The 25257-nt window shown below is 51.4% G+C and overlaps 1 protein-coding gene across 2 annotated transcripts; it reads right to left on the bottom strand.

Moving 5' to 3' along the window:
- On the bottom strand, positions 1-24638 carry LOC102902883 (zinc finger protein 768). Of its 2 annotated transcripts, XM_076553000.1 has the most exons (5): positions 24316-24638; positions 24058-24171; positions 22986-23621; positions 22202-22209; positions 357-1311 (listed from the first exon to the last, which is right to left on the bottom strand). In XM_076553000.1, exons 1-5 carry the CDS (start codon positions 24497-24499, stop codon positions 493-495), a joined length of 1761 nt encoding a protein of 586 aa, XP_076409115.1. In that variant the 5' UTR covers positions 24500-24638; the 3' UTR covers positions 357-492. The 2 variants fall into 2 exon arrangements, with proteins under 2 accessions (XP_006977116.1, XP_076409115.1); XM_006977054.4 differs by lacking the exons at positions 22202-22209; positions 22986-23621; positions 24058-24171; positions 24316-24638 and adding an exon at positions 2350-2485 and having other exon boundaries at positions 1-2069.
- Positions 24639-25257: the final 619 nt, after the last annotated feature.

A 25257-nucleotide genomic window follows, 5' to 3' on the forward strand; every position in this document is an offset into this window, starting at 1 on the left:
TTACCACATAAAAGTTTTATTGAACTCAAACGGCTCCAAAGCCTGAGGAAGACAAGGCAGGGTTTGCTCTGAGAGGTCCAGGCCCCACCCTTGGGCCCCACTCCCCACCGACCTACCCTTTGCCCTGTTCCTGGTTTCACAAGGGGTCTCAGCAGCTACCAGTCTAAGCTACCCTACTCTAACTGACACTCCCTTGCCCTCCCCCCTCCCCATCTAGCACTTTGCCAGGACAGGCCTCCCAGCTAAGGAGCGTGCTGCTGTTGAGGTAAGCAGCACGGATCTCTCCTGGTGCCTCCTGTTGCCTGTCGGGCCTCCCTCCAACCCCTCTCCGGAGCCCACTTGTCGAGGGCATGTGACTTCCTGCACCCTGACCCATCTTCTAGAATATTCTACCCTTCTATTCTCCTCCAGCGTTTCCATTATTCTCTCAAGCTGTTTCTCTAGTTCCCTGACCCCTTCTCTTCCGCCCATCACCTCCCCACCCTCGACTGGTCAGCGCCGGCCGGCCGCGTGGGTCCGCTGGTGGCGGATGAGGTCGGAGCTCTGCGAGAAGGCCTTTCCACAGTCATCACACTTATAGGGTCGCTCCCCACTGTGCACGCGATGGTGCTGCAGCAGCGTGGAGGAGCGGCAGAAGCCCTTGCCACACACGGCGCAGCGGTACGGCCTCTCGCCTGTGTGGGAGCGCTGGTGCTGGATGAGTGTGGAGGAGCGGTTGAAGGTCTTGCCACAGTCGGGGCAGCTGTACGTGCGCCCTGGCAGATGGGTGCGGGCATGGATGGCCAGAACCGAGCTCTGGCCAAAGCGCTTGCCGCACTCCGGGCACTTGAAGGGCTTTTCACGGGCGTGGCTGCGGGCATGGGGGATAAGTGCTGACCGCTGGGAGAAGCTCTTGCCACAGATGCCGCAGCTGAAAGGTCGCTGCCCAGTGTGCACCCTCTGGTGGCTGCGCAGGGACGAGTTCTGGCTATAGCACTTGCCACACTCGGGGCAGCTGTAGGGCCGCTCGTGGCTGTGGGTGCGCTGGTGTCGCAGGAGGTAGGAGCTGTCGCCAAAGGCCTTCCCACAGTGTGGGCACTTGTAGGGCTTCTGGCCAGAGTGGGTGCGCTGGTGGCGAAGTAGGTAGGAGCTATCGGCGAAGGCCTTGCCGCACCTGGGACACTTGTAGGGCCGCTCGCCGGTGTGGGTGCGCTGGTGTTTGATGAGGTCAGAGCTCTGGGAAAAGGCCTTGCTGCACACCTCACATTTGTAAGGCTTCTCGCCGGTATGGATGCGCTGGTGCTGGATCAGGGTAGAGCCTCGCCCAAAGCTCTTCCCGCAGATGCCACAGATGTTAGGCCGAGGGCCTTGCCCACCCCTGGCCCGGCCACCCCTACGGCCTGGACCACGAAGGGTCCCTGTCAGATTCAGGGGATTCTGGAGCATCTCAAACTGGGGTGTGGCCAGCAGGGCCCCTGCAGGCATATCAAATGGTGCCCCTAGGGGCAATGCTCCCGTGGGCTGCTCCCCAAACCCCTGAGTAAAGGAGTCCAGGGGGTGAACTCCCAAGGGGATGCTCAATGGATTCTTTTCCTCAGGGTTCAGAAGCATCTCTGCACCTTCCTGGAATTTGGAACTTTGCGTTTCAAATTCAGGGCTATGGGTTTTGAACTCAGGATTCCGAGCTTCATCTCCAGAGTTCTGCGGTGCATACCCGGGACTCTGGGATTCATACCCGGGGCTCTGAGATTCAAATTCGGGGCTCTTCGAACCATATCCAGGGCTTTTGGGTTCATAGCCTGGACTCTTGGGATCATAGCCAGGGCTTTGGGGCTCATACCTAGGACTCTGGGATTCAAACTCGGGGCTCTGAGGATCTGATTCAGGACTTCTGGGTGCGAACTCGGGGCTTGGGGGCCCAAACCCAGGGCTTCGGGATTCAAACCCTGGGCTTTCAGGCTCAAACCTGGGGCTCTGGGATTCAAACTCTGGGCTTTGTGGCTCAAACTCATGGCTTTGGGGTTCAAGCCCAAAAGGTATTTCTTCAACTTCATAGTTCCCATTGCCTCCTTCGTTCTCACTGGTGTTGCCTGCAGGATCAGAGTACAGAAAATCCACATTGACTGGGGGGTCTGGAAGGTCATCTGGTCCAGTGATTGCCACACACTTCTCTCCCCCACTCCCCAGGCGGGGTCGCTGGCCCTAAACCAAGGTGCTGAAACTTCCCACCTCCTCTCCAAAGACCCGGGACACCCAAGTCTCCACCCCCAACCCCACTCCCAAGTGTCTGAGCTTCCGGCCTTATTTTCCTCCCACAGGCCACAGCCCGGCTTCCTGGCACACTCCTAGGAGGCGCGGTCCTTCCCTCACCTTTGAGAGCCCCTTCGGGGCTGCCCATGTCGTCAGGACCGTGCACATCCCCGGGCTCGAGGCCCCACGACGACGCCTCCCGCTCCATCCCTGCCAGCTCCCAGTGCAGCGGCGGTGGCGATAGCGGACGATCCTGCGACCCAGTTCGAGTGCCCGGAGCCCCGAGCCCTCGCCACCCCCCGGTTCAGAGCTGCCCAGGACACCGGGCGGCCTGGCTTGGGCCGCGAAGGCCGGACGTCTTGACCCTGGGCCTCCCCGGCCCCGCCCCTGCCCGCGGCCCCGCCCCCTGCCAAGGTCTCCGATTGTCCTGCGGCCCTCACCGGCCCTCGCGCGCCGTGGCCTCGGAGGCGAGGGGCTACTCTACGCCTCCGGCCGTCCCCAGCCACTACCGCCGGCCCGAGACCCCCTCGCCCTGGCCCCCAGCCCCGGCTGGGCCACGGCTCTCCCGCCCCCTCCCCCCACACAGGAAGTGTCCGTCCCTGGCCAGTTTCCCCCGCTGGCTTGCGCCGCGGCCTCTCTAGGAGCGGCTGGAGGTGGAAACTCGTTGGCATTAACCCTGGACTGGATCGCCCGGGCGTTGGGGCGGGGGCGACCCGACGCCCCAGAGCCGGAGGGGAGGACGACAGCAGTTTGTGTGGCTACATCGCGAGTCTCTGCCTGTCCGAGGACCTGTCTGCAGACCTCTCGGACCATGGGCCGGTCACTGAGGGTGGCCAAGGGCGAGGGGACAAGCGAGACCAAGGTCAGCGAGAAGGAGCGACGCTTCCTAGCGCCAGCGGGGGAGGCGGCTAGCTCCTCTCCTCTCCCCGGGGTTCACTCGGGCTGGCCCGGGAATGTGGACGGCCGCCAGCCTGACCGCATCTCCAGGCCCCGAAGCCCAGAACCCGCCTGCCAGCCAAACTACGGCAGTGGCACCCGCACCCACTCCTCCTCCCACGGCCTACCCTCCCCCTCCGCGCGGCGGGCTCGTTGCCAGGGCGACAGCCCCGCCTCCGCGCTGCGAGGCGCCGCCTACTCCGCCGACGATTGGCCGCTGCGGCTGGCATTCTTGCCGCCACTTCCCACCTCCTTATAAGGGCCGCCGGCCACCCGGGCTGCTGGTCTAATTGAGCTGAGAGCGCTCAGGCCTTTCCGACTCTTGTCTGCCTGAAATGCCAGCGGGAATGAGAGAGGGAGGTGTCAGGTGTCTCCCCGCGAGCTCGGTCTGTGCTTTCAGAACTTTCCCCCCGCGCCATTTGTCCTCTGTTATGAAGAATGGAAGCCTAGGACTCTTAGGCTAGACCCCCTTCCTGCTCCACATTCCGTCTGCCCTCGGGTTTTACCGGTGCTGAGAGGCTAGTCCAGAGATGCTAACGCAGGACGATGTTTAATTTCTCACCTTCCCAAATAATGAGTTCAGTTTAAACCCCGGTTTTCTCAGAAGCATGAAAGGATTGTTCAGAGGTGAGGATGACACTGAAGAGTTCCAGGAGGGAATCCGATAGAAAGGATTCAACTTCTAAGCCTCGCGTGGAGGCTTGTAAAGGAAGGAAGGTATCAGTCCAAAGGAAACTCCAGTACCCCAAACACAAAACACGATCCAAATATCCAGAAATGAGCTCAGCATGTATTATAGGAGGATTTCTGGCAGTTAGATAAAAGCTGGCATTCCTCGGGGACTTTGTGAAGCTGGTGCCTCCCTACCAAAAGGAGCCATGTCCCTTACCTCTGGCAGGGACATACCTGTGGCACCTATCAAAAGCATATCAAGGCCGGGCGGTGGTGGCGCACGCCTTTAATCCCAGCACTCGGGAGGCAGAGGCAGGCGGATCTCTGTGAGTTCGAGGCCAGCCTGGTCTACCAAGTGAGTTCCAGGAAAGGCGCAAAGCTACACAAAGAAACCCTGTCTCGAAAAAACAAAAAAACAAAACATAAAAAAAAAAAAAAAAAAAAAAAGCATATCAAAGCACTGGTATCACAAGTACCCGTTACACATTTCAAAGTCCATGCTAGTATCACCTCCCTACCCTAAATTCCCTCCAGTTCACTGGCTTCCTTCCCCCCAGCTACACATTCTCCTTATAACCCCGCTATTCTCACTGTTCGTTCTCTCTCTCCTCTCTCCCTCCCCCCTCCACCTCTCTTCCTGCTCCTGCTTTCACTGTTCATTCTCTGCCCCCTGCTGTTCTCCTCTCTCCTGCAGATAGCCCTGGCCATGTCCAGTCTGCTTTCTCTCTGCTCTGGACACTCTTCCAGATGCCTCTGCTATTCTCTCTCTCTCTCTCCTATCTACAATAAAAAAAAAAAAAAAAAAAAAAACTTTCCCCTAACGACACCACGGAGCAGTCATACCTTCAGTTCATACAGAAGGGAGCCAGAAAACACAGCCCAGGTATAGCTTTGAATGCCGGAGAATGTGACCCTGGGGATATGATAATATACAATCTAATCACTTTCTACTCTTCTGCTAAAACAAGTTCAGTAGCATTCTTGACGGCTAATGAGCCAGATTCTCCTGTTCATATGATGCAGCAGCCATGGATTATGTGTTTTCTTATTGCGTAACTAAACAAACCAGGGGAAGAAATTGGAAGGAAAAATGGTGTTTTCCTTTCTCTTGAAAAAGAGATGGAAACAGTCATTTGGCAAATGCCAAGTAGAGAGATCCCAGGGATGGGGACATGGTGGCAAAGGACCGAAATTCTAGCAATTGGCAGGCTGAGGCAGAAGGAGCCCAAGCTCCAGACCAACCTAAGGGGGGGGGGGGGACACTGTAGAAAAACCATCTCAACAGAAGCTTGTGGATGTAATCACAAGATCTTATGCTTCACCATGCTTCTCTCCTATAGCAATGCTCTGCCCTGAAACCTTTGCTCTGTGATTCATCACTAGGGACCGTCTACATAGAGCACGCTACAGAGTGCGTGGTGACGACTAGAGCTGGGCGTGGGGCACCCGTGGGTGAGAAACACACGCCTTTATACAGTTTGACCTCCAGCTTGCTTGAGCATCAGAAAATTCACACAGACAAGCAATGTCCTACAAAGCCTAAGACAGAGTCCCCTAGCTGATGTTCTGATACGGTCTACTACTTGCCCTCCTGGTCCAGATCTTCGACTATCTAGCAACATTTCCACCTCCCAGCCTCCCTGGTACCAAGAGGGGCCAGTCTTCCCCTGGACTGGCATCTATGTATACAAAGGACACTCAACAAGGAACCAAATTCCACGTGCCATAAACCCACAGCAGTGAGTCTCTATGCAGGCAGTGAAGACTTCTCCATGAGGACTACAACTCAGCAGCAACTCATCTAAGACGGAAAAAGAAAAAAGAAGAAGCTTGGGGTGGGGAAGGTCAACGAGGTGAAGAAGGGTCCTGTGCATATCCTGAGTCCAGCAAGCACCCTGCCCAAGGTGTCTGTCATCCCCTCTGCAGCAGCCTAGGGCAGCCAACGTGAACTTTTGGTCCAACCAACTTGGGCAACACTGCAGGGTCCAGCTAGAAAGAGGTTCTCTATGTGGGAGACTTCTGCATGAAACTGCCTTTCTACACTCAAAGGAGAAGCCCTCTAAAGGCATGTCAGGGGCTAGAGGCCTGCTATAAACCAGCATGACTCCAGGCTCTCAGGAAAAGGCCATGACACAGAGCCCTTTGAGAAGAACAAAAGGAAGAGGAGTCTTTGTGTAAATTATTCTCTCACCTGACACCTGTGGGAGACATCTTGGAATCGTTACCCTTGACAAGACTAAAATGCAATGGCACTTTAAAGTTATTTCATATGTGTGGATCTTTTCTCTGCATGCATGTCTGTGTGCCACATGTGTGCCTAGTGCCCTTGGAGGTCCTGGGACTGGAATAACAGACAGTTTTGAGCTGCCATGCAGGTGCTGGGAATAGAACCTCTGTCCTCTGGAAGAGCAGTCAATGCCATCTCTCCAGCCCTGAAAATGATGTTCTTGTCTTTACATGTCTTGCTGGTTTATTTAGTTATTTGTGGTGCTGGGGACTGAACCTAGGCCTCCCACCATCTCCAGTCACCTCCGTCCTCAGACTGAAAGAGATCCCCCCCTCCCGTATTGGGAATGTAATCTAGAACTGAATGCATGCTAAACGTGATCCACCACTTCTACCACGAGGCTGCATTCTCAACAGAACCGACCTCCTATTGAGAAGAGTGGAGCTCTCAGACTTCAATGGGGATAAATGTCCATGCCTAGAGACTGGTTTAACAGGTTAGGGGTAGGGCAGGAAACGTAGTTCAGTGGTAGATGCTTCCTTAGCATGACCAAGGCCCTGGGTTCAATCCCCAGCTTTGAAAGAGGAGGAGTCAGGCAATGGTGGTGACGCCTTTAATCCCCGCACTCGGGAGGCAGAGGCCAGCAGATCTCTGTGAGTTCGAGGACAGCCTGGTCTACAGAGAGAGATCCAGGACAGCCAGGGTCACATAGGAAACTTTGTCTCAGAAGAAGGAGGAGGAGGAAGAGGAGGGAGAAAGGAAAGAAAGAGTGTAGGAAGTGGTGTGGAAGAAGTTATCTCCAGTTGGGTATTTGTTTTTAAGGTCTGTTCTTTGGCAGACATCCTCTCTAGAGAAAATTCAAGTTCACAGATTTTTTTTTTAAATTTTTTAGACAGAGTCTCACTATGTAGCCCTGGCTGGCCTGGAACTCACTACATAGATCAGGCTGTCCTTCAACTCAGCTTCCTGTATGTTGGGATTAAAGGTTTCTCACACCCAACAAATGTGAAGATTCTACTAAATCTTTTGGGTCTCAGATGTCCAGATATAGTAGTGATCTGTCTGTCTTTTTTATTTATTTATTTATTTATTTATTTATTTATTTATTTATTTTTATTTATTTTGTTATTTTTTATGGTCTCTTACCTAGATGGGCCTTGAATGCTCTATGAACTGCTAAGCCTCTTGTCCCAACTCCAGAGTACTGGGACTATATGTATGTGACACCATCAGAATTTTATGCCATGGGCTTTATGAGTACCAGGCAAACAGTCCACCAACTGAGCTACATCCCTCCCTCCTCCCCTTCTTTTTCATAACCAAGTAGAGAACACTCAAGTTGGTATCCACACTGCATTTCCCTAGCAGATTTGCATCTCCTCTCTTCTGTTCTTGATCTAGAAAGGAATGTCCTTCAATAGCACACACACTTAACTGTGGGTCAAGACACCCTGCTATGTGGGGAATTTTTGATATTATGCCACTGAGTTCAGATGACAGGAGCCTTCTGGTCTTCATCTGGAGCATCAGCAGCAACTTCTGCTCATTGTCCAGGTCTATGAGTTTCTCACATCCAGTGGCTGGGAAAGAATGTTGATGTCATCTTGATATGGCTGATGGCCTAGAAGTCTCTACTGCAAAGAAGACATGCCGCATTTAAAAAGGAGCTACAGCAAGGAGGTCTTACTTGGAAAGTACTGCTGTTCCTTATCTGTGGGTTTGGAACCCACTGATTCAACCACACAGATAAAAAATATTTGAAGGGTTGAGAGTGTAACTCAGAAATAGAGTGATAGCTTAGTACTCACAAGGTCCTGGGTTTAATCCTTAGCACTGGGGATGGTGGGGTAGTTTCTGTCTGTGCTGAACATGCACAGCTTTGCTTTGCTTTGCCAGAATTTCCCAGACAGTAGAGTGTAATAACTGTTTACATAGTGCTACATTGTCTGGATACTGTCGGTAATGTAGAGGGGCTGAGAACGAAGCCAGTGGTAGAATGCTTGCTAAATTTGTGTAAGGTCCAAAATTCAGTTTCCAACACAAGAAAAAAAAAAAAGTAAATAAACCTGTCTCGAAACCCACCCCCCAAATGTAAGTAATCTAAAAACAATTGAGTATTTTCTGCAAGCTACTGGTGAGTTTGAGATCTACAGGGTTTATGAGACCATTCTCCCACTGACTCCAAGCCTAGAGGAGGGGTCAGCTTCTTGGGCCATAAACACCTTTGTGCATCCTCTTTCTAGAAAGATATGCAAACATTACAAGAAATTTGGCCGGCATCTAATGGAATACCATACCCTCTGCTCTCCAGGCTTGCAAAGCTGTGAGGAAAGCCTCCTCCTGGCTAGGATCAACATGTAGTAACAGACAGGGAGGTCTCTACCTCTGGGGGAGGCGTTCACCAAGTAACGGAGAGTGAGCACGCTTTGGCCTAGGGTCTCATGACCCAAGAAAAGACCGACTGAATAATGGAAGGTTGGGTAACAGCAGGAAGTGGAGGATCTGGGTCAAGTTCCTGGTCTCCGGGCAAGCCTTGCAAACTTGAAAGCACGCTGAAATCTTTGAATAGTAAATGCGGTACCTTGTGATTGACAGGCTGAGGCAGCGGCACTTTTGGCTTGAGTCTGAAAGGGAAACCTGGTGCAGCAAGCTGAACTCCATGGGGCAGCCCTGAGCAACCAGGAAGGGCTGCAGCTCTGTGCCGAGCCTGTTCCCGCCCCATGTCCTGTGACAAGGTGGCACATGAGCCAATCACCCCGAAAAAAGCTCCGAGTTTAGGGAGGCCTCGGTGGGGTCAAATTAGAAGGTTAGTGGGATGGACTCTCCGTTTGTCTACCTGAGCTGTGTATTGGGGACAGGAGAACACTTGCCCATCCTGTCACAAACAAACAAAATCCCTGAGTGGGGGGCATCTTGGTTTTGTCCTCCCAAGGAAGTTTGAAACAGGGCTAAGTTAAAAAAGAGAGAGAGAGAGAGAGAGAGAGAGAGAGAGAGAGAGAGAGAGAGAGAGAGAGAGAGAGAAGGGATTGTATGAGCGAGAATTGTTGAGACCAAGACTGGAAAAAGCACAGGGACAAATAGCCAAACTAGTGGAAACACATGAACTATGAACCAATAGTTGAGGAGTCCCCAACTGGATCGGGCCCTCTGGATAAGTGAGACAGTTGATTAGCTTGAACTGTTTGGGAGGCCCCCAGGCAGTGGAACTGGGACCTGTCCTTAGTGCAATGAGCTGGCTGTTTGGAACCTGGGGCCTATGCAGGGACGCTTTGCTCAGCCTGGGAGGAGGGGACTGGACCTGCCTCCACTGAATCTACCAGGTTGAGCTGAATCCCCAGGGGAGTCCTTGCCCTGGAGGAGATGGGAATGGGGGGTGGGCTGGGGGGAGGGGTGAAGGAGGGAGGACGGGAATCCATGGCTGATATGTAAAATTAAATCAAATTATAAAATTAAAAAAATGCTGAGGAGTGGGAGATGTTTAAAGCACTGGCTGTTCTTACAGAGGACCTGGGTTTGAGTCCCCATGTGTATGGTGTGTGTGTGTGTGTGTGTGTGTGTGTGTGTGTGTGTGTGTGTGTGTGTGTAAAACGACTGTGACTCCAGTTCCAGGGGATCTGATGCCCTCTTCTGGCCTGCAGCGAGATTCAGCACCACATGCAGCACAGATAGACACATAAATAAATACACCCACACACACAAAATCAAAATTAGAAAGTGCTGAGGACAGAGGCCTCCCTCAGATGGTTTTCACATTGAGGCGGGAGTGCTCCCTGGAGGCGGGAGTGCTCCATCACCTGCGCTAGACTGAACTCTAATCACAAAGGAATGGACAACAGACTCACAAGGCCCTCGGGAGGAGTTCCCGAGAGCTTCAGAAAACAAAAGGTTCCTTTTTAGTCCCTCACCCCTAAGCCTGGCCCCATTTGTTGACGACAGCATGGCTGACTCTCAGGCTGGTCCTTCCTTGGCCTGGCTCTCACATGCTATTCCAGCAGATTCACTCCAGTGTTCTCAAAGGACACTGACTAAGGGCTGTTTGGAACTCACAGGGTTTTTTGTTTTGTTTTGTTTTTATTGTTTTGAGATAGGGTCTCACGAGTCCCAGCCTGGTCTCCAACTCATGGAGCTGATGATGATCTTGAACTCTTGACCCTCCTTCTTCTCCTCCCCAGTGAGCAGACGGCAGGCACACAATGCCAGGGTTCAATCCAGGGAGTGAGTGCAAGGCAAGCACTGTATCGAATGGGCTACATCCGTGGACCTGTTTCGCTTTTCACATTTTCGGGGGTACGTGGCTATCGTGGCACACATGTGGAGGTCAAAGAACGACTTTCAAGAGTCTCTGAGCGTCTGGGGAGAGAATCCAAGTCGTTAGGCAACAAGCACCTTTGGCCTGCTGAGCGATCTCGCCAGTCCGTCTTGACTTTTTTTGAGACACAGTCTTGCTTCAGAGCCTTCTACACTTCTCCACCGGCCTCCACCTGGCAAGCCTCCAGCTTCAGCCTCCCAAGTGTGGAGATTGCAAGTATGCAGGGAAATAAATGGATTTTTCTTTTCCTTCCTTCCTTCCTCCCTCCCTCCCTCCCTCCCTCCCTCCCTCCCTCCCTCCCTCTCTCTCTCTCTCTCTCTCTCTCTCTCTCTCTCTCTTTCTTTCTTTCTTTCTTTCTTTCTTTCTTTCTTTTGTTCTTTCTTTGTGTCTTAGTTTTTTGGTTTTAAGACAGGGTTTCTCTGCGAAACACTTCTGGCTGACCTGAAACTCACTTTGTGGACAAGGCTGACCTCGAACTCACAAAGATCCGACTGCCTCTGCCTCCTGAGTGCTGGGATTAAAGCATGTGCCACCACTGCCCATACCATTGCCCAGCTACATTTTTCAGAAACTTAAATTAGCCAGAAACCTAAATTTGTGTGTTTGAAGTACTTCAATTCTCTTGGGTTTTGTTCTTGTTTTGTTGTTTTCAAGACAGGGACTCACTATTTAGCTTTGGCTGTCCTAGAACTCACTCTGTAGCCCAGGCTGGCCTCAAACTCACAGAGATCCACCTGCCTCTGTCTCCTGACCACCACACCCTGTGGAAGTACTTCAATTTTTAAATCTTGGCCATTGACTCCTTTTGAGACAGGGTCTCAGAAAGTCTAGACTTGGCATCAAGCTGCTGATCCCCCAGGCCCACCTCTCAAGTGCTAGATTAGCCATTCACTGTCATGCTCAGCTCTTAAGCCGTAATTTACATCTTTTGAAAATGCAGCAAGTCCCGTTAAAGGACCATCAGCACTAACAACTGTATTAGTAAAGTCAAGTCCTTTCCTCAATTCTCTCAACACTCAGAAGACATTGCCTCTGCTTGCCTCCCGTTAGCCTCCAAGCGGGGTTTTGAAAACGGATGGAAACAGGTGTCTGCAAACGACACTGTCACCTGCCTACACCACTGTCCCTAGGGTAGCTCTTGCTAAAAAGTCTGTGACTTCCTGGAGGCTGCCACCAACGCTGGAGTCCACAAGCCATTGTGAGCTTCAGGCAGTACAGGCTGTCACCCTTTGCCTTGCCGGGGTTTTTTTTGTTTTTTTTTTTTTTTTTTGGTTTGTTTTGTTTCTTTTTTTTTTTTTTTTTTGGTTTTTTTGGTTTTTTGAGACAGGGTTTCTCTGTGTAGCTTTGCGCCTTTCCTGGAACTCACTTGGTTGTCCAGGCTGGCCTCGAACTCACAGAGATCCGCCTGGCTCTGCCTCCCAAGTGCTGGGATTAAAGGCGTGCGCCACCACTGCCCGGTTTGCCTTGCCGTTTTTTAAGGCCACACCCCACACTGCTAGCACAGCTGGACAGTGCTGGAGCTCACTGGTGGGTGTGGGTCAGGACCCCGTCGGCCAGTAGCTATGGGTAAAAGCAGCACATCATCTCCCCAGCCTCTGTGGCCTCTAGCTCCTGGTAATGAACCCCTGGCGCTTGCTCACAGCTAAGGGCTGACTAAAGTGCCTGCCACGCTGAAGGAAGGGATGGGGACTCGACACTGTGGGTCTGTTGTGGGCTACCAGTTCTGAGTTCTGGTGGAAGCAGTGGCCACAGTAAGCACAGCAGTAGGGTGTCCCCTGATGTGGACACACAGTTGAGTGGCGAGGGCAGCATTTAATTGGGGCTGGCTTACAGTTCGAGATTTAGTCCATTGTCATCATGGTGGGAAGCATGGCGGTGCACAGGCAGACACGGTGCTGCTGAAAAAGGAGTTGATGAGAATTCTACATCCCTATCTGTAGGCAGCAGGCCGGGAGAAGGAGCCAGTGGGCCTGGCTGGAGCGTCTGAAACCTCAAAGCCTGTCCTGAGTGACGCACTTTCTCCAACAAGGCCACACCTCCTAATAGTGCCGCTTCTTATGAGCCTACGGGCCATTTTCTTTCAAACCACCACAGTAATGATCCCCAGGAGGCAGGACAGTAGTTTGCTTCAACACAATTCAGTAGCCAGAGTTTGTTCAAACTTCAAGAGTTGGACCCTGAGTAGTTTATTTTAGGCATAGTTAAGCACAGCACCACTTGGATGCGCGATCCTAATTAGTCTTTTTTTTAAATTGATTTATTTATTATGTATTCAGTATGCCTGCAGGCCAGAAGAGGGAGCCAGATCTCATTACAGATGGTTGTGAGCCACCATGTGGTTGCTGGGAATTTAACTCAGGACCTTTGGAAGAGCAGCCAGTGCTCTTAACCTCTGAGCCACCTCTCCAGCTCCACTAATTGGTCTTAACAATAAAAACCCAGAGCTAGATATCAAGGTGAAAGCTGAACCGTCAAAGGAGCAGCCACAGTCACCTCTTACCTCTCTGACCGAAAGAGGACCAAGCTCCTGTCTCTCGGCCCCGCCTTATCATGTCCTGTCTCCTGTCTGTACAGGGCTCCAGACCTCTATGGTTAACTAATGGCTAGCTCCACCCTCTGATCTTCAGGCAAGCTTTGTTTGTCAGAACACAAACAAGATACCACAACACAACTTGGTGAAAACTTTCCTGGTGATAAATAACTCAATTCCATGAGTACAATAAAGACACGACTACATCAAAACTTTGTAAAGTACATGTGACACTTTGCATAAAGATGGCTTCTATAGATTGACAAGCTCACAATAAGGGTCTCGGGGAGGATCTGGTGTGGTCTCAGCCACACAGATAACACAGAGGTCACCAGGCTATTAACCACATCTGCTACAGGATCTGGAAAGAAGGGACCTCAGTTGAGAAAATGACTCCATCAGATTGACCTGTGGGTGAGACTATGGGGGCATTTTATTGAGTAATGATTGATGTGGGAGGGCTCAGTTCTAACCTTAACCTACAGGAACCAGGGTCATGAACAGTGAGGTAGGTGCTCAATGGGAGGACCAGGAAAGAGGATTAAAGATGACAAAAGCAGTAGCCGGGACCAGGAGGTCTTGCTGATGACTTATGCCAAGCAAGTTATTAAGTACAGCATTGTCAGGTGTGTTGGCGCACACCTTTAATTCCAGCAGTTGGGAGGCGGAGACAGGCAGATCTCTGTGACTTCAAGGCCAGCCTGGTCTGCAGATGGAGTTCCTGGACAGCCAGGGCTGAAACACAGAGAAACCCTGTCTCAAAAGAAAAAGGAGGAGGAGGAGGAGAAGGAGGAGGAGGAGGAGGAGGAGAAGGAGGAGGAGGAGGAGGAGGAGGAGGAGGAGGAGGAGAAGGAGGAGGAGGAGGAGGAGGAGAAGGAGGAGGAGGAGGAGGAGGAGAAGAAGGAGAAGGAGGAGGAGAAGGAGGAGGAGGAGGAGGAGGAGGAGGAGGAGGAGGAGGAGGAGGAGGAGGAGGAGAGTATCATATATACTATTTGTCAGTAGGAAGCGGGGTGAGATGGCCAAGATCAGCAGAGCACTAAGTCAGACAATATTGACAAAGAGAACACAGGCTACCTCAGACACGTCTGGCTAACGACTGATAACCACAGCCCAGGGGTAAAATTCAGATCCCCAGAAGCTGCAACCTTGCCTCCTCCCAGGCACTGTCTCCAGCCTCAGACTGGCATTGCCAAGTCCATTCCTGGATAAGGGCATGGAACTAATGTTCCCTTTGTCCTTTCATCAGGGCCTCTGAGAAAGTCTTGGGTCGGTCCAGCTCTCCACACAGTTCACTAGGAGTGGTCAAACCCTGAGCAGGTGGCCTTGGGTGGTCTAGGAAGGCAGGCTGAACAAGACATGGAGAACAAGCCAGTAAGCAGGCTTCCTCCATGGCTTCTGCTTCAGTTCCCGCCTCCAGGTCTCTGCCTTGAGTTCCTGCCCTGCCGTCCCTCCATGATGAACGGTGAGCAGTGAGGTGAAATAAACCCTTTGCTCCTCAAGTTGCTTTTGGCCATGGTGTTTATCACAGCACGGAGAGGAAAACAGAGCAGACTACTGGCCATGGTTCTCCCACAGCGGCCTGAATGGTACCATTCAGCACCACGGGAGCTGGCCAGCAGGAAGATCTGTCCCCGCTTGAGTTTTCTGTGCCCTGCAACCAGAGCTTGGTGTATCTTCACCCAGAGAGTGTTCTCTCCTAGTTCTGCCATGCAGCCAAGAGCTGTGGCACTCGCCGTGGTTTGGGGGCCTGAGGACCTCTTTCCCCACACATACAGGGCGGCCTTTGCTCTGAGGACCTCTTTCCCCACACATACAGGGCGGCCTTTGCTCATTCTTCAACAGTCACTTCACCGTTTACAGGCCCGGGCTGCCAGAGGGTTTTTCTCACGTATCTTGTGTCATCTCTGCTGTACCCAGCACAGTTCCACAGGTGTGCCCGGCCCTTCTGCCCTTCGTGATCTGACTCCCCAACCTTGCTCCTTTGTGTATGTCTTCCAGATGACCTGTCAATCAACACTCAGAGGCTTGCATTATACAATCCATTTCAAATAAATAAATAAGTGAATAAATACACAAAATCCTTAAGAAGGACAAAGACTGCTGGATCCATCTCTGCTAAAGGAAGGTGTTACACAGTGCTGTAAGGGACTCTTTAAAGTGACCCCTAAATATTAAAAGTCACGGTGAGTGTCTGACAAATGAAGAATGAATGGGTGAGAGCTGAAACTAGTGGACTTTGTCAACTAGCGTAGACAACACATCCAGGATTCTCAGGAGATACTTTTCGATTTACATTTCTCAGCTAAGGTTTGTGTCCATTACTGCAGACACATCCATATGGACTCTAGATAATAGATAATATTATAATATATCATAATATATTATAATATATTCATCTTCAAGTACATGGGCAGTTTAGTGCTCAACTCTGACACTTCCACCAACTGTCACTCTGTTATAACATATTTCTTAATCCCTTGGTATTTAGATATTTTTTAAAGATTTAAAAATTTTAATTATGGCCGGGCGATGGTGGCGCACGCCTTTAATCCCAGCACTCGGGAGGCAGAGCCAGGCGGATCTCTGTGAGTTCAAGGCCAGCCTGGGCTACCAAGTGAGTCCCAGGAAAGGCGCAAAGCTACACAGAGAAACCCTGTCTTGAAAAACCAAAAAAAAAAAAAAAAAATTTAATTATGTATATGTGGAGGTGTATATGCAGTGCCCACTGAGTCCAGAAGGTGTTGGACAACCCTGCCCGAGTTAGACTCAAGCAGTTTTGAGTCACCATGTAGGTGCTGGGAGCTGAACCAGGTCCTCTGCAAGAGCAGCTCTTTTTTGTTTGTTTTTCGAGACAGGGTTTCTCTGTGTAGCTTGGGAGCCTGCCCTGGATCTCACTCTGTAGACCAGGCTGGCCTCAAACTCACAGAGATCCACCTGCCTCTGCCTCCCGAGTGCTGGGACTAAAGGTGTGCGCCGCCGCCGCCGCCGCCGCCGCCGCCACCGCCGCCGCCGCCGCCGCCACCACCACCACCCAGCTGCAGCAAGCTACCTTAACCATTAAACCAGCCCCATTTTGTTTGTAAAGACATGGTTGAATGTAGAATGTAGTTCCTGAACTCTCTATATAGCTGAGTCTAACCTTGAACTCCTGACCCTCTTGCCTCCCTCCCAAATCCTGGGATTGCAAGCATGAGCAGGAGCTCTACTTTAATCTGCTGAAGAATAAGGCAGAAAAGACCAATTATTAGATCCTGATTTATGTCCTATTTGGAGCCTCACTTAGAGCACTGCTTGTCCTGCCTATTTGCCAAGCATGACTTCACCTTTTACCTGGAACAAAATGACCAGGAGGAATAGCTGAATCACTGGGTCGTTGCCCTTAACAACCTGCTGACTGCCTCATAGATGTCTGTAAAATTTCAGCTGCTGGCCTACCCCACCTTGTGGTTTTAGAGTCTATAATGCGAATGCAAACTGGACTGGAGACCGAGGCTTCCAGGAGCCCTGGCTTTGGTTCACTGGCCACATTTCCTTTTCCGCTCTCATTGGTGTCTTCGGAGAGCTTATTCCAGAAAGATCCCCTCCACACTACCAAAGGGAATTTCCTTTTGTGGAGATATCTCTAGAGGCACAACCCCTATAGCCAAACCAATAGAATTCTTACCAGTATGAAAAAGACAAGAATATTAACTGTGTCCAAGCAATTGGGTCATCGATATTGCCATTAGAAACGTTAAGACACACCAAATTCCTACCTCTAACAACTAGCCTGTTAGAGCTGTTTCTTGTCAGGTCAAATCCACCCTACAAATGTGACTGACGGCCCTTCAGTAGAGACCTAACTTCCAACAGCAGTCTGAGCTCCAGTTCTTGGAATGGCTTGGTTGACTCAAATTCCGGATGGTCCTGGAAGGATCTGGCATACCTTGACTTCTGTCCTTCTCAAATGGACTACAACTCACTCTATCAACTCTCCTGTGGCACACTTAAAGGATTTGGGTCGACTCTTTATCCAAATTGTACAAAAACGGCCTCAAAAGTATTCATGATGGACTCAGTAAAATTGACCATATGCTAGGTCCAAAAGGGATCTAGACTTTAGACACAAGGGACTAGAAATTTAGACACAAGCTAAATTTGTAACGAATAAAAAGGACATTCCTTTAAAAGGGAATCACTTCCAAAGGTAAGTCATATAACTGGGGATGATGACCATGCCTTTAATCTCAGGATTCAGGAGGCAGAGACAGGCAGCTTTCTGTGAATGGGAAGCTAACAGAGTGAGTTTCAGGCTAGCCAAGGATGAATAGTGAGATCCTATCTCAAAAACAAACAGGCAAACAAAAAGGGACATATAAAAGATGTTAGAGAAAAAGAGATGGACACTCAGAAGGAATTTTTGTATTACAAGAATGAATTAAAGCCGGGTGGTGGTGGTGGCGGCGGCGGCGGCGGCGGCGGCGGCGGCGGCGCACACCTTTAGTCCCAGCACTCGGGAGGCAGAGGCAGGTGGATCTCTGAGTTCGAGGCCAGCCTGGGCTACAGAGTGAGTTCCAGGAAAGGCGCAAAGCTACACAGAGAAACCCTGTCTCGAAAAACAAACAAAAAAGAGTTAAAAAATACTAGGTAAGTTGCTTTTTTCTGAAGGAAACAGGGGAGTAGTGGATTTGGGGGCAGAGGAGAGGTTGGGGGAAACTGGGAGGAGTGGACCACTGCTCCCAAATGATGTTCCTTCCAAAAAGTACACAGTAGGCACTTCTTACTCCATAGGGAATCACATTCCAGAACCCAGGAAGTGCCCAGCATGAGGATAGTACCAAATGCTACATGTACTATTTCTTCCCACACCTATGAATACATACGTACACACATATGGTAAAGTCTAACTTATAAATCAGACATAGGAAGAGATCAACAACAAAACAAAACAGGACAATTGCAAAAGGATCCAGTAGTAACAGCTACCTGATGTTTTCACTCCAGTGTTTGTTGTACTGTAGACACCCTGTGACTCTGTGAGATGGTGCAATGCCTGGGTGATAAGAGAGACCAAGGACGTGTTTTCCAACGTGACAGGCAATGTCATCAGGCTGTCATGGTCTTCTGATGTTTCTATCTCTATTAATTAAATTGATGTGTGTGTGTGTGTGTGTGTGTGTGTGTGTGTGTGTGTGTGTGTCAGTGTCTCGCTCTGTAGCACAAGCTGGCCTGGAACTCCAGAAATCCTTCGGTACTGGGATTGCAGGCATGAGCTGCCACCGCCTCTGTCCCTTCCTCTTCCTTTGAGAAGAGTCTCAAGTTTCCAGAACTTACCATAGGAATTAGGGATTCAAACTCAGATCTTCAGGCTTATTCAAGAAGCGCTCTCACTGCTAAACTACCTTCCCAGTTCTCCCCCCTACCATCCCTTCTTTGAGACAAAGTCTCATCTAGCCCAGGCTAGCCTCTACTCCCTTTGTAACTAAATCTGGCCTTGTTTTTTTTTGTTTTGTTTTAAATTAAATTTATTCATTTACTTTAGGTGTAAGTGTTTTGCTTGCATGTATGTGTACCAAGTGCATGCTTGGTACCCAAGGAGGTCAGAAGAAGGCATCAGATCCTCTGGAACTAGAGTTACAGATGGTTATAGACCATCTTGTGGGTGCTGGGAATTGAATCTGGGTCCTTTGCAAGAGCAGCCGGTGCTCTTAACTTCTGAGCCATCTCTCCAGCCCCTGGCCTCCTGCCTGGACCTCCTAAGTGCTGAGTTTAGAGGTGTGTGTCGCCCTAGTGGATGGTATCACTGATCTTAATCTTCGTGTTTTTCTTTCTCTACTAAGTCAACAGCCTTCATCTTTTTATTTAAAGGAAGTACTCTGTGGCTTCTGTTTGGCGTGTGAATTGCCCACATCACTACCCTGGACTTCGGGGGTCATTAATCAGTAAAATAAAGGTTAGCTGCCATCCTGTAAACGTTGATCTGATAGCATAATTGAGCTCAAGGCTAAGCGAGTAAGTCATGAGCAGGTAGAATATGCTAAGGAGATTCACGGCACAGAGGGGTGATTCAGATATCACAGAACAGCATTTATTGTGAGGCTCTGCAGGCCCTCACCAGCTCTCCTCATAACATCTATTGTTGTTATTTAGATCTTTTGTTATGCAGGAATGGGCAGGCGTGTGGGAGAATAAGATAATAAAATCAAGGAAGGATGCAGTACTGGCTAGAGAAGATAATACAGACTCTGGCTTTTGACTCACAGAGATCCACCTGCCTTTGCCTCTAGGTGCTGGGACTAAATGCGTGCACCACCACACCCAGCAGCTTTTTCTTTTACTTTGTGCTAGGAAACAAATCCAGGGCCACGCACATGCTCAGAAGGGTCAAATACAGAGCCACAGCCCCAGCTCCAAATGACTGACTTCTTTGAGACAGATTGGCCTTGAACTCAAATCCTCCTGCCTCAGCCCTCCCAGTGCTGAAACCAGACTCCACCATGTCCCGGTTAAATGAAGAACTTACTTTCACTGATGGAGTACTTTGCTTTGTAAGTGTGTACACCACGAGTGTGTGCCTGGTGCCCTCAGAGGCCAGACGACAGCATGAAAACTGGATTTGTGGATGGCAGCAAGCCACCGTGTGGGTGCTGGGACTCGAACCCAGGACCTCTTCAAGAAAAGTGCTTTTAATCATTGAGTCATCTCTCCAGCCCTTTAAATGAGTCATTTCACATTAAAGAACTACAAATCCAGGCTGAGGACACCCAGTCATACAATGCAGAGTTCATGAGGCCCCTGGGTATTAGTTATCTAATACCCCCTGGGAGACTCACCCAGCCTCCTGATGTAAAGTCCCCTTTAAAAAAGAAAACTGCCCCTCCCCCTCTCTCCATTTCCACGAGGTATGCACCCTTGCCCCCCTCTCTTCTCCCCTTCTCTCTCTCCCTCTTCCTTATCTTTCTCGAATCTTTTTATTATAATAAACTTCATTTCCATGTGGATGCAGTGCCTGGGGTGTGAGTGACTTTCTATGCACCGCAGCCCGCCGCTGCATCTGCCGGGCATGTTTTCCCTCGCGCATGGGATGCCCTGGCTGGCCAGCCGGGGCCTCCCTCATGCAGTATCATAACACGGTACAGTCCTCGGCACACACACAAAGTAATCAACATATCGATATGACTTTGACCATAAACTCCAGGCTTCGATTTTGGAAAGTGTATAATACAAATGATAGCCGGGCAGTGGTGGCACACGCCTTTAATCCCAGCACTCGGGAGGCAGAGGCAGGTGGATCTCTGTGAGTTTGAGGCCAGCCTGGGCTACAGAGTGAATTCCAGGAAAGGTACCAAAGCTACACAGAAAAACCCTATCTCGAAAAACAAAACAAAACCCCCCAAAAAACAAATGATAGTAGTGATTAAGTGTGGTTTGCAATGCTTTTTTGTTTGTTTGCAATGATTAAAAAAGATGTTTTATGAAATAACATCCTCAGATGCCAAATGAAAGTTTTTAAAATTGTAAGTGTAGGCTGTCAGATGGTCAGAGGGTAAATGTGCTCTCGTGTAAATCTGATGGTGTGAACTTGACACACACCCACAGACGAGAACGAACTCTCCCAAACCGTCCTGATATCCACGTGCGTGAACATACAATAATAGTAATAATGTGTGGAAGCGTGTTTGAGGGGATGTGGGCGTGTGTACATATGTGCAGGTGGAGGCCAGACCTCAGATGTCATTCTCAGGAACTGGGTCTGCCTTCTCGGAGACAGGGTCTCTCACGGTTCTGGAGCTCACTAATGAGGCTGGCCAGGCTTGGCAGTGAGCTCCAGGGAGACTCTTACCTGCCACCCGACTTTCTTAGGTGGGTGCCGGGGTTTAAGTCTGGTTCCTTAGGCTTTAGAAAGTACTTTATGACAACTATGTTCCCAAGCCCCTCCTCTTATTTTTAATTGTATGTCAGTATGTGCACATGAGCGCAAGTGCCCCCCGAGGCCCTAGCCTGGAGTGAGAGTGACAGACAGCTGTAAGCCATCTGACGTGTTGTGAGGAATTGAACTTAGGTCCTCTGGATGAGCAGTGTGTACAAACATTTTGGGGGACAGTAGCCCAGATGGCACTGAATTTGTGATCCTCCTGCCACAGACTCCTCATTACTCAGCCCACAGGTGTTTCCACTCGTCCTGGCAGGAACTCACCAGTGATGTGGAGACAGCAGGGGTGAAGATTAACACTCACCTCAGTCTCAGCTGCCGGGAGGCTAGCAGATACTAAAATGTCTCTTAAAAAGTGTGCCGAGGAGGAGGCTCACAGGTTAATGAATGGCACTTCCAGAGTTTGGTTCCCAGCACCCACCTCAGGTAGCTCACAATTGCCTGTAGCTCCAAGGCACCCAACACCCTCTTCTGGCCTCTACAGGCATCTGCATGCTCTCTCTCTCTCTCTCTCTCTCTCTCTCTCTCTCTCTCTCTCTCTCTCTCTCTCTCTCAACAGATAGCAGTAGACTGTGAACCCTACAGCTTCACTGTGTGATCTTAGGCAGGTTGTTTGGCCTCCTGTAATCTGTCTTTGACCACAAAGGGACAGAAAAGCTAAGATTTCCTCCAGTTCAAACAGGTGAGGAGACTCCAACTGGGCAAAACTTCCAGGGCCTTTCCCTCCAAATTCAGGAGCTGCTGGCTAGCTGGCTTCTCCTGAGTGGACATACAGATGAGTGGCAAAGGCAGAGTGAATACAGAGGGTCAGATATCTGGTCCCAAGTGCCTCTTCCTGACTAGTCTTCCTGTTCAAACTGCTTCCTTTCCGAGGCAGCTAAGAGAGGTAAACAAGGTCATAGAAAGAAAGTACTTTGAAAACCACAAAATACAAGGGAAGAACTGAAATAAAGCTTATGAACTTTGTTTTTGTTTGTTTTTTGTTTTGTTTCCCCCTCTCGGCCATCCAATGATACACATACCCTCTCTGAGTCAGAAAAAACTAAATATCACCAGAGGACAATGTTCAAGAAATGGCTCACTCCTTGCACCATTGAAATCAGGTCATGGGAGTTGTAGCCTTTACCTGCTGAGACACTCCCAACCCGTGTGTGTGTGTGTGTGTGTGTGTGTGTGTGTGTGTGTGTGTGTGTAAGTGAGGGCAGCCTTGAACGTCTGAGCCTCCTGCCTCCAACTGCCAAGTGGTGGGATTATAGGCATGTGCCCCACACCCAGTACATGCAGCGTTCTCTCTTCCTTGGTTGGCTCAATCTTTTGGAGTTTCTGTTTTATTTTTCAAGAGCAGCTAGAAACCTGGACCTTCTTTTGTGTGTCAAATACTTTGACTTTTAAACCTCAGATAATTTCACTTGTTATTTATTTATTTACCTTAGATGAAGTTTCAGGTAACCCAAACTGGCCTCAAATTCCTGACCTTCCTGTCTCTGCCCCTGAAGTGCTGAGGTCAGAGGCGTGCCCCACCACACGCAGCTCTTGACCAGTAACTAATAACCCCTGACAATGCAGCTGGCTCAGCTCACACACAGCCATCTGCTTCCGCCTCGGCACTAACGAGGCAATGGGTTAAACAAGGTTCTCTTCAAGCCTCTCAATCCGTCTGGGCCTTGCTTCTCATAGCGTTCTAGTGGGCGTCCCACCCCGCCCAACAGCCTCAGAGCCTCGGAGAGTGGAATCAGTGTGTGTGCAAAGGCAGCTGGTAACCACCCACAAGGCTGTACTCTGTCCCCAGGACCAGCCCTTGCTAGAACTTCTGTGCCTTCCGGAGGATGCCATAGGTTCAAGCCTCTGGGCTTCCAACAGTGTGTATATTTCACTCTCTATGTTGGGGCTTTTAAGACCACCCCCCCGCACTCCTGGAATATCTCTGGATAGCGCCGGAAGCCCACAGGTGGATCAGGGTCCCCTTGGCCTGTGGTCAGGGATATAGATAACTGACTGGCTTCTCTGTCCCTATGATCCCTAGCTCCTGGCCGATGGACCCACTGATGCTTCGCCACTGCTGACTTCTGGCCAAAGCACCTGCCACACTGAGGGCAGGGGTAGGGACGCTCGCCGCTGTGGGTCCGCCTGTGGGCTGCCATTTCAGAGCTCTGGCGGAAGCAGCGTCCACAGTCGGGGCAGGAGTAAGGCTTTTCACCCGTGTGCGTGCGCACGTGGCGCCGAAGGTCTGAGGCATGGGCGAAGGCTCTGCCACAGTCTGTGCAAGGAAAGGGGGTCATGCCACTGTGCACCCGCTGGTGCTGATGGAGCGCGGAGCTCTGGCTGAAGCGGCGCCCACAATCAGCACAGCAGTAGGGCTTCTCTCCAGTGTGGACACGGAGATGGGTGGTGAGGGCTGAGCGCTGCGTAAAGGCCCGGCCACAGTCGGGACAGCGATGTGGCCGTTCCCCTCGGTGTATGGCCCGGTGCTTGCTCAGGGAGGAAGCCCGGCCGAAGGGCTTGCTGCAGTCAGGGCAACGGAACGGCTTTTCCCCCGTGTGAGTATACAGGTGCTCCACCAGCGTGGACCGCCAGGCAAAACTCTTCCCACACACACGGCAGCCATGACGCCGATCTGCTCTTGGGACGGTGGCGCGAACACCAAGAGGGGGGTGGCCCTGGTGAGTGTCCTTGGACAGCGGCTCCAATTTGCAAGGGGGTCCTGCAAAGGAGGGGTGAGGCTTCTTCGGTCCAGCTTGTGCAGGAAATGTCTTCTGGGTTGCCTCAGTCTCTTCCCTTGGTCTCCTCCTTTCCTCTTGTCTGCAATCTGCTCGGAGACCAAGAAAAAGCTCAGACTCCGACTCATCCTGCTCCTTGATTCCCACACCCCCCACGTGGTGACAGACAGGGCACTGGAGGGGCGAAGCCACCGCATCTGAGCATGCAGGGTGCGTGGATGTCCAGAGGCAGCACACAGGGCATCAGTGCGGTCCCCAACCCCAAGTCCAGAGGGCTGAGCACTTGCCGGAGGTGGACAGGAAGAAAGAACTGAAGGCGCCTCCGGCAGGGACCCACAGCGAGAGTACCGCACAGGCACCATCACAGCCCCTCTCTAGGTGAAGCCAGGGGCCAGGCATAATGACGTTGGCCAAGAAAACAGTTCAGGGAAGAAACTGCCAGGCAGGCAAGTGGAGTCACCAGAAGGCACCACAACGGGCCGGCTACTGAGAAGTGCCCCAAAGCCGGAGTGTTCAGTCCTTCACCTGAGTCTGCTTCCGTCGGACGCATGGCCACCGCTGGATCCTGGGCACCAGGTCCCCACAGTTCCGCCTCTTCCTCCACCCAGGAGATGAGCGCTGGCTTGGCGCCTCCGCCTCCTGGAGGGAAAGAAAGCAAACCCTGCGATGCGGGGAGGCCAACCCACTTGGTCCCTGCCTCCAGTTCCCAGGGCTCCCCGCTCCACCGCTGGACCCACGGCGTCACGCGTGGGGCGAGCCCAGGCGGGCAGGAAAGGCTCTCACCGAGCGCGCCCAGGAGGCCGTAGGTCTCGCGCATCACCTCCCGGTACAGGGCTCTCTGCGCGGGCCGCAGGCAGCCCCACTCCTCGGGGGAGAAGTACACGGCCACGTCCGCGAAGCTCACGACCCCGAGCTCCCCGAACCCGGGCCGAGCCGAGGGCCTTGCCGGGGCAAGCAGCTGCGCCATGGGGATCCCCCGGCTCGGCCCCCGGCCAGCCCAGCGCGCCCGGGGACGCCTGCCCAGCCCCAGGTATCCGCGGTCGGGTACCAGGGCCGAGAAGGGACAGAAACCAGCTCCGTGCGCACCCTAATGTGGGTAAAACTTGAAAACGGAAAGTAGCAGGTACACAATCAGGACTTGAGGACGCCTGCGTAAAAATGGTGGCACTGGGGTCTCACGAACTAGGCTCCCTAGCGGTTGTGCCCAGGGTTACGTCGTCACCGGTCTCTCTGGGTCATTGTCTTCTAGCCCTCATCCAAAATGGCCACAGAGTCTACAAGTGCCAGTCTGAGGACAAGTCCCAGGCGGACAGGCCCACGTGGGCGGGGCCTTCCCTGCCAGGGAGGACACGATGCAGTTGGGCGTGGTACAGGCTCTGGGGACCCGCAGCCCTCTCGAGGTCAGCTGGGTGGAAGCCGCCTGTGAATCGGTGCTTCGTTTTTTTGCTCCTGGTCAGTGTATTATGGAGCCGGAAGCCTGTGAAGAGAAGGCCATTGATAAGAAGGCAGAAAATGAAGCGGGCTTTCATTTAGGGGATTTTCACCAACTTGGTCTAGAAATCTCAAACTAGTTGAGGAATATGCTTCTGAGAGATGAGACATCACAGGTCTGTTCCTTGATCAGCCGGAACACCTGGGACATTCACAGTGGCTCACTTCTAGTCTTTTAAAAGTGTACATCTGCCCATCTAGATTTCACTCTCATGAGGGAATGACCCATCAGTG

Source organism: Peromyscus maniculatus, chromosome 1 (assembly GCF_049852395.1).
Source record: "Peromyscus maniculatus bairdii isolate BWxNUB_F1_BW_parent chromosome 1, HU_Pman_BW_mat_3.1, whole genome shotgun sequence".
Taxonomy (NCBI): domain Eukaryota; kingdom Metazoa; phylum Chordata; class Mammalia; order Rodentia; family Cricetidae; genus Peromyscus; species Peromyscus maniculatus.

What these genes read in the sequence shown, in the direction of transcription:
- LOC102902883 (XM_076553000.1), bottom strand. Translation starts at nt 24,499, where the DNA reads ATGGCGCAGCTGCTTGCCCCGGCAAGGCCCTCGGCTCGGCCCGGGTTC. An exon ending in CGGCCTCCTGGGCGCGCTCG is followed by an intron (nt 24,172 to 24,315) that starts GTGAGAGCCTTT and finishes CTTTCCCTCCAG; the next exon opens with GAGGCGGAGGCGCCAAGCCA. An exon ending in TCCGACGGAAGCAGACTCAG is followed by an intron (nt 23,622 to 24,057) that starts GTGAAGGACTGA and finishes GTCTCCGAGCAG; the next exon opens with ATTGCAGACAAGAGGAAAGG.